Genomic DNA, 8,148 nt, shown 5'->3' with positions numbered 1-8,148 from the left:
GTTGGCCTTGCTCTTGGTTGGTGAGTCCACAAGGGCTCTGGTCCTTAAGAACCAGATGAGCTCTAGTTGGTCTTGCTTTGTATGATACAAACTCTGTCATAGGGTCTTTTTCAAAGATATTGGGTATTTGAATAACTCTGAACTCAAGATCCTCAAACTTCGTCTTCAGATTTGACACAAGCGCTCTTGTAAGTTTAAATTCAATTTATTGATATAGTTTTATTTCTAAATTCAATTTTATTCTAGGGTTAACTTCATTTTAACTAATTATTGATATAGTTTCATTTCTAAATTCAAGTTTGAAGAGTCATTTTTCAGAGTTATTCTTCAAAGTTATTTCAATAGTATAAGTCTTAAGTCATTTTTCAGAGTTATTTCAATAGTACAAGTCTGAAGTCATTTTTCAGAGTTATTTCAAGTATGAAGACTCATTCTAAATTTACTTCTAAGTTAAATTTAATTCATTGATATAATTTCATTTCTAATATTATTATAGGATTAACTTCATTTTTACTAATTATTGATATAGTTTCATTTCCAAATTCAAGTCTGAAAAGTCATTTTTCAGAGTTATTATTCAGAGTTATACTTAAGGATTATTTCAAGAGTACATGTTTGAAGTAGCATCGTATATTCGATGATCATTTATATCTGTAAGATAAGTTCCTGATATAATTTAATTTTTTTAAATTACCTCTTGTAATACATGAGATCTAACCTAGTGTGTGTGTATATATATATATATATATATATTATTTTATAATTCTTCATTTACAATTTCAAATTAACTGTAACTTAGAGCATTAAACAATAATTTAAACATAATAATATGATAAGATAATTATACGTTTTATTTATTTTAAAGATAATTAAATAAGTATATTTGTTTATTTAAAATAAAACTTATTAAAATAAAATATAAGAAAATTAGAAAAAGTTTACAAGAAAAAAAATATGATTAATGATTTATATTGTTTACAGCTCCAACTTATACATACTTTAACAAATATGGTTTATAGATTTATTAAAATAAAATAAAATGATAAAAAAAACACACCCAGTTTTTATAAGAATGTGGTTAGACAAGAAACCATATCTCATACTCATAGTACCAAAATACCCATCAGTTAATATTTCCACTTCGTACTTGAACCAAATTTTATAGCAAATTACAAACATTACCCATGGAATGGAAGATAGATTTCTTTGAACTAAGGGGTCGTTTACTTAAATACTTACCCGGTAAACGCTTAACGGTAAATTTTAACTCTATCTCTTATTTATCGGGTAAGATTTTAGTCTACAAAAACGACATCGTATGTAACACTTTACCCGGTAAGCTCTAACTGTGGTAAAAGTCGTCGCCATCACTTACCGGGTAAGACTCTCAGTTCGTGTCTTCGCTCTTACATGGTAAGATTCTTCGTCCTTCCCATATTCATCCGGTAAGGGAATATGACTTGATAAGCGCTTACCTGAATAAGCATTTGGTAAATGACTCCTAAGTATTCCACCAAATTGGGTAAATTATTGTTCATTTCACCAACTTTGATACAAGATTCGCCATCCCTGTGGCAAATTTGGTATTTAACGTCTGAAACTGTTCAGAAAACTATCCAAATATCCGATCGGAGACAACAATCATCACAAATTCACAATCTTCCATCAAATCTCTCTCTCAAATCATAACTATATTCATCATCCTCGTATTCTCTACCTCCTTTTCGGCTTTTATGATATAATATATATATATATATATATATATATATATATATATAAGCCAATTCATCTTATATGGTATCATATATAAATATGATCTACTAGTCTAACCACTTGGATCAGCCTTCCTCCTCAAGTGCTCCTTGAAACCCATTATATCACCTTGCCATCGAGTCACGGCTTGATTCTCGCACACCCATATCTCGTGCGCAACCTGGTTTATGAGCCGGAAGTCGTGGCTAACCAGCACCATTCCGCCATCCCACTCATTCAGTGCATCAGCCAGCGAGTCGATTGTCTCGATATCCAAATGGTTAGTTGGCTCGTCCAAAAGCAGCATGTGTGGTTGCCTATACGCTAACCACGAAAATATCACACGGCTTCTTTGTCCGTCTGAAAGATTCTTCATTGGCATCACCTGTGCTTTCCCCGTCAGCCCAAACCTGCCGATGGCTGCCCTCATCTTCTCCTCTTCGTTTCCCGGGTACTCGCTCATCATATAAGCCAAAGCCGACATTTCCAGGTCAAGTTTTTCCGCTAAGTGCTGGTGGAATTGAGCGATCCTCAAGTGGTTGTGCCGCCTTACCATGCCGTCAAGCGGAACTAGTTCTCCGCTCATCAGCTTCAGCAGCGTGCTCTTCCCAGCTCCATTGGGTCCCACCAACGCTACCCGTGAGTCAAGGTCAACCCCAAAGTCAAGATTCTTGTAGATGAGGTTATCGGGTGTGTAACCAAAAGAAACTTCCACAAACTGTAGGACGGGTGGCGGGAGCTTGCCCACATCAGTAAATTGGAAGACCAGAACCTTGTCTCTCGTGACCACCTCTGTGAGCCCGCCACGCTCCATTTTGGCTAGGGTCTTCTCCTTGCTCTGAGCCTGGCGGGCGAGCTTAGCGGACCCATGGCCAAACCGAGCAATGTACTCTTTCATAGAAGCAATCTGGTCCTGCTCCCATTTATATTGTTTCATCTGGTTCTCTTCTAGTTCGGATCGGGTCTGAACATATTGGTCAAAATTACCAGTGTACATCTTCAATTTCTTATTTTGCATATGGATTATGTTGGTGCAGACGCCATTCAGAAAGTCTTGAGAGTGCGAGATCACAACAAGTATGCGTTCAAACTTCTTCAGGGTTTCCTCCAGCCACACACATGCTTCCAGATCTGCGTTGAATGGGAACATTAGCAGAGGCAGATCCAGAATTTTTTTCAAGCGGGGATACAAAATTAATTAGCATAATATAAAATAAACAACTAATTATAAAAAGCATTGTTTTATTAAAAATGACATATCAAGTGTTTTTTTGCAACACCCAAGTGTATTTTTCCTTTTTATTTCCCGGTGTTGTTACCAAAAAATTAAAAAAGGGCCAAAGAGATTCGAACTTGCAACATGTAATGCTACACGCACCGACACTACCAGCAGTCTAGCCACTTTTTGTTAACTTAGGAGAGAACAAATAAAATTAAGGTGAATGCAACTTTAAGACTCCTAAAAGGTTTCCACTACGTCGACATGATGGGGTGCGGTAGCACAGGCAACCCCTCCCTCCTTATATCCGGCCCGGAATATTAGACCTCTCCATAGTTCGAGAGCATCCTCATAGTGATCTCCGGCCACTGCCATGAATATAAACCAACCAAATGAGCCCAATAGACCCCCCACCCGGATGTGGCCATGTGGGTGTGGGAGTGGGATGTATGTAGGCCTGTCCTCTACCTTGAGAGTAAGCGGCTCATGTGGCCACCACCACAAATATAATGCAAATCAAAAGCAAAGTAGTCAATAAACTTGAAAACAGGGACAGGCCTCATGAAATGCACAAGAATTGGAAGAAAAAATTATGTTACAAAAGAAATAACGCACCAAGATGATTTGTGGGCTCATCAAGTAACAAGATGGTGGGGTTCATGAACAAAGCACGAGCCAATGCAATCCGCATTCTCCAACCACCAGAGAAGTCTCGGGTTTTCTTCTCTTGCATCTTCTTGTTAAAACCAAGACCATTCAGAATCTCAGCAGCACGCTTCTCAGCAGTGGATGCATCCATAGCATCCAAGCGTTCATAAACTCGTTCGAGAGCTTCTCCACCACCATCATCCTAAAACCACAAAAAGAAGTACAATCACAAGCCTTGAATCCCTAATAAACGGAACAGAAATTTGTTGTCTAACGTTTGGTGCGATATTTAGACCCAGACAAGACAGCATTTAGTGAGGCAAAAATGCATTTTTTTGTCCCATCAAAATAGGTGGAACAAAAATCAGGGAGATGATACAAGATTGGTAAATTACTAAACTACCCCGGTCAAATTCAAAGCCTAATATCATGCACAATTTTTTCACCCAACCTACCTCACTCTCACACGCCCAGTCATGTCCAGTCCTGCGTACCAAACACACCCTTGAAGACAAAAAAAAAAAGTTGAGGGTCAAATATGCACCTGACCAATTAAGCGTTCAGCCTCTTCCTCCAACTTCAGCCTCTCTTCATCACAATTCATCACAGCCTCAAGTGACGACATATCAGAAGCTTCGATCTCTCTGGTAAGATGGAATATATCCATGTGTTCTGGAATAGGAAGCTCTCGTTGTCCAATTGAAGTAAGAAGAGTAGATTTACCACACCCATTCAACCCAAGCAAACCATATCGCCTAAAAGGTCAAATACGATGGATGAATTACAGATAAATATACATATATTTGCCTCTACTCAATGTAACTGACACAAACCTTCCATAGTTGAGCTCCAGCTCTGAATCAACAATTAGATCGTGCCCATGAAAAGTAAGTGATAGAGACTCTATCTGCAATCACAATTAGAGGTCAGAATATATATGATGCCCAGAGAGCCAGCATGATAATCCAGAGTTGACACGATACTGTCAGAATTATATGAAAAATACACAACTTTTTTCTGGGCTATAACAAGGAACAGATCATTCATGAAATTACCTCTTATAATAACGTTGAATAGAATCAACACATTCAGATAAACGTTAATAAAACCAGGCAACATTGATGAAAGAACACCCTGATAATATGCCCATCTGACTAGGCAATTGTCTAGGTGCCACCACAGCCAGAACACTTTGATAGCACACCCATCTGACTAGGCATTTGTATAGGTGCCACCACGGCATCCAGCAAATGCTGTTCTTAACATAAAAAACAATCAAGGATCAACAAGAGAAAGAAATAAAATCTAAAATATGAACGTTGGTCTAAAATGAGATTTGGTTCATGAACTTCAAAATATCAACTATGAGCTTGTTAACTTGGTGATGTGCACGATATTTGCCTCCATGGCTGACTTTTGCTTTTTTTTTTGTCCAGCAAAAACCTTGACATGCTGAAATATAGGCCCATGTGGGTGACCTTTACCTTTGCTGGTCAAAATTGAACATATTAATAGTTTACCATTGATTAGTTGATGATGAATATTGCCGTTACATTACTATTTTTGTTTTTACGTACAATCTGCTAAACATTTTATGTTTATTTATAAATTTAAAGGTTAATACATGGATTTTTCCAATTGTATATAAAATATAAAAATAAAATTGTATGATATAATTACTTGCTTTCATCAAACTCCAACAATTCACCAACCTTTTGAATTACAAATTCATCAGCACTTCATCTTCTTCACTGACACCAACAGTTTCATGAAGAGTTCTTCTTCTTCACCAACATTCCACCATTGATGCCATTGATTAAGTCCAACTACAATCCTACGACAAATGAAGCCAAAACATTTTATATCCACGCTTATTCTGAACTGACTCTAAAAGCGAACTAAAATCTGAAAAAGTATTCCCATGTCCAACTCGAAGCAACCCCAAAAAAGATTATAACGCTTTCAAATAAAACCTAAATTAAACTCAAAATGGTTTATTTTTTACTCAAATCAAGCTCCAAAGTGGGTTCGATTGGGTCCAAGATTGAATCTAAACCAAAACTTGTGTGATTGTGTGAACCCAAAATCGATCTTCAACCCATTCTCGACAATGGAGGTGACAGTTAAGCTCCCAAGAAAATGAAGTTACCAAAAGAGCATTGGCCAACAGTACCTGGGTTACTGGTAGAACCCAGTCTCCCAGGAGGTAAAGGGTTCACACCAAAGATGAGAAGTGTGTTTGATTAGTTGTTGTATATAAATGTTATAATATACTTTAAAAAAGTAGGTTACAAATTCAGATTATAACATCATATAAAACTAATAAATACTCCCCTTCTTTCACATGCAAATTATAACATTTTGCTAAGTACAATATAGCTTAAGTGTTTGACTATTAGTCAAATGCCTCAAATACCGTTTTACGGTTACAAAAGAGAGTCGTGAAGATGCAATCGATATGAACATCTACACTTCCAGTCGAGTTTTGGAAGTTCCACAAATGGAAAAAAATGATGCAATTTTTTATTTGACATCTCAGAAAAAAAACATTACAATGATGTAGTTATAATGTGTATATGATATTTACTACATAAACTACATATATGTTTTACCATATCTATTTTTATAAGATAAGTAAATAATAAGCATCAAATTCGAAAGTCATACCTTTAGCATTGTAGTTGTACTCAACTAGAAATAACCTATGGTTACACATTTGCAGAAATTACTTCTACTCAATACAGGATTAAAATTAATTTGTTACAAAACAATATTTACAAAAAATGTACGGTGGTGAACTTGAAAAAATCATTAGGGTAAAATGGTCCATGTTAGATCTTTAGGTCAAAAAATTGAAGCCCCATAAGATACCATAAAAGTTTGCAAGCCCATAGTTGAGATTTTATAGTTCACGTGATTCATCAAATCCCTGTAAAAAACCAAGTTTATTGGACTATATAGCATCATTCCCCAATAAGAGAATATGAGAACTCCACAATATGATGGTAGCAGCTCAATTTTTGGACAACAAAACTTGAATCACAGCTAGGACAAAGCATTAAGGTCCACAAAAAGAATCAGATTATCACATCCAACCACTAAAAGAAGAAAGGGCTTCAATGAAAGCCTAACCAATACTCACTGCCTTTAGGCACAATGTTTTAAGAAAATGAGGTCAATGGCATAGCTCCAATAAAGCTCCATGATATTGCATATGAAGAAATGACACAGAAATACAAGAGATGTTTTCTAAGATTTCATGACCCCACAGTTCTACAAAAATTACAAGCAATTTCAGGTAGAAGTTAATTACAACATGCTAAAGCTAATAGTATAAGAAAGGAACTTGGAGAAGACTTGGAAAACAAGAACCGTGACGTGCAATTTTGTTCCCTTGCAAGTTGGGACTCAATTTAAGTTACTTGTTAGGCCTGAGACCTACAAAGCAATTGTAAATCAGCCTTGAACGTAGGCCCAAGAACCGATTGAAGAATCATGGAGTTTCCGGGGAGATTTTTGAGTACAAGTTGAGGTTCGGGCTCGAAGTTTCGGCAGTGAATTTAAGGTGAGAAATTCAACCTTAAACCTTAAAAATGTATAGTACAAAACTTGTTGTGTGCTGTTTCTAAATTAATTGCTTGAGTCAATTGTGGCTCAAAGCCACTAGAAGTTCCAACGATGCTAAAAGTTTAAAATTGATTATTTTAAACCTTGTTTAAGAAAATTAATTTCTGATTTGGTCCATGATAATCTCTAAAGATCATAATTCTACAAATATTTTTACATGCTTTTTTAATTTGAAATACTAAAACTTGTTTCTCTCTAGCGGCATAGTTCTATCGACATAACTTGGGAAGATGGATTAATTTATAAAATATGCATTACTTTCGGCAATAAGTTAAAAGTGTATCAAACATTGATAAGAGACAAAATAGTATAAGCTTACACCACAGAATAATGAACTCATTGTAAGAAACAAGTTACAGTAATATGTAAAACCTAATGAATGCAATTTTTCTTTCTTTTTAAGAAGTGACGGATGCAAATATCTATTTCATTTGTTCCATAGCATTCTTGTACAGGTTTCTGTATCCATTGATGCACATTTATTCGAATTTATGGGTACTTGTGTTAATTGTGTAGTGTTCGATTCGAACTCTTTGCATTTATTAGATATCGGATTTCATTTCCCATTCATCATTGTATCACATGTTTGATTACCCACTAAATTTCATATCCGTATTGTCTAAATCGAAATTCAATTTGATTTGATTGTCTTTGACACATTCCCTACGCGTGATCACATCACATGTGTTGCGGGACACACCTCCCTATGAAACTAATCATTTGTTTGATTTCGATATTCTTTGATATATCCTGGTCATATTTGAGACTTTGTAGTGTTGCATGTGTTGACACATTGATTCTGGGTATGTCAAGCTATTAACCACCTATGTGGTACCATAGGAATGTCCTTTGGCACTGATTCTGGGTACGTCAAGCTATTAACCACCTATGTGGTACCATAG

At 36.0% G+C, this 8,148-nt stretch overlaps 1 protein-coding gene across 1 annotated transcript in view; it reads right to left on the bottom strand.

Annotated features, from left to right (window-relative positions):
* Positions 1 to 1,763: 1,763 nt before the first annotated feature.
* Positions 1,764 to 8,148, bottom strand: part of LOC112519196 (ABC transporter F family member 1-like) — a 13,378-nt gene continuing 6,993 nt past the window's right edge. The window contains exons 3-6 of the mRNA XM_025127191.1: positions 4,453 to 4,526; positions 4,164 to 4,374; positions 3,587 to 3,821; positions 1,764 to 2,883 (exon numbers count right to left, since the gene is read on the bottom strand). Coding sequence (XP_024982959.1) covers positions 1,826 to 2,883; positions 3,587 to 3,821; positions 4,164 to 4,374; positions 4,453 to 4,526 — 1,578 coding nt within the window. The 3' untranslated portion in view covers positions 1,764 to 1,825. The remainder of the gene's footprint in view (positions 2,884 to 3,586; positions 3,822 to 4,163; positions 4,375 to 4,452; positions 4,527 to 8,148) is intronic.

This window comes from Cynara cardunculus (genome assembly GCF_001531365.2).
Source record: "Cynara cardunculus var. scolymus isolate 2C chromosome LG 10, CcrdV1, whole genome shotgun sequence".
In the NCBI taxonomy this organism is placed as follows: Eukaryota; Viridiplantae; Streptophyta; class Magnoliopsida; order Asterales; family Asteraceae; genus Cynara; species Cynara cardunculus.
Note: the sequence above shows the minus strand (reverse complement) of the source record. Positions and strands in the feature narration are given on the sequence as shown.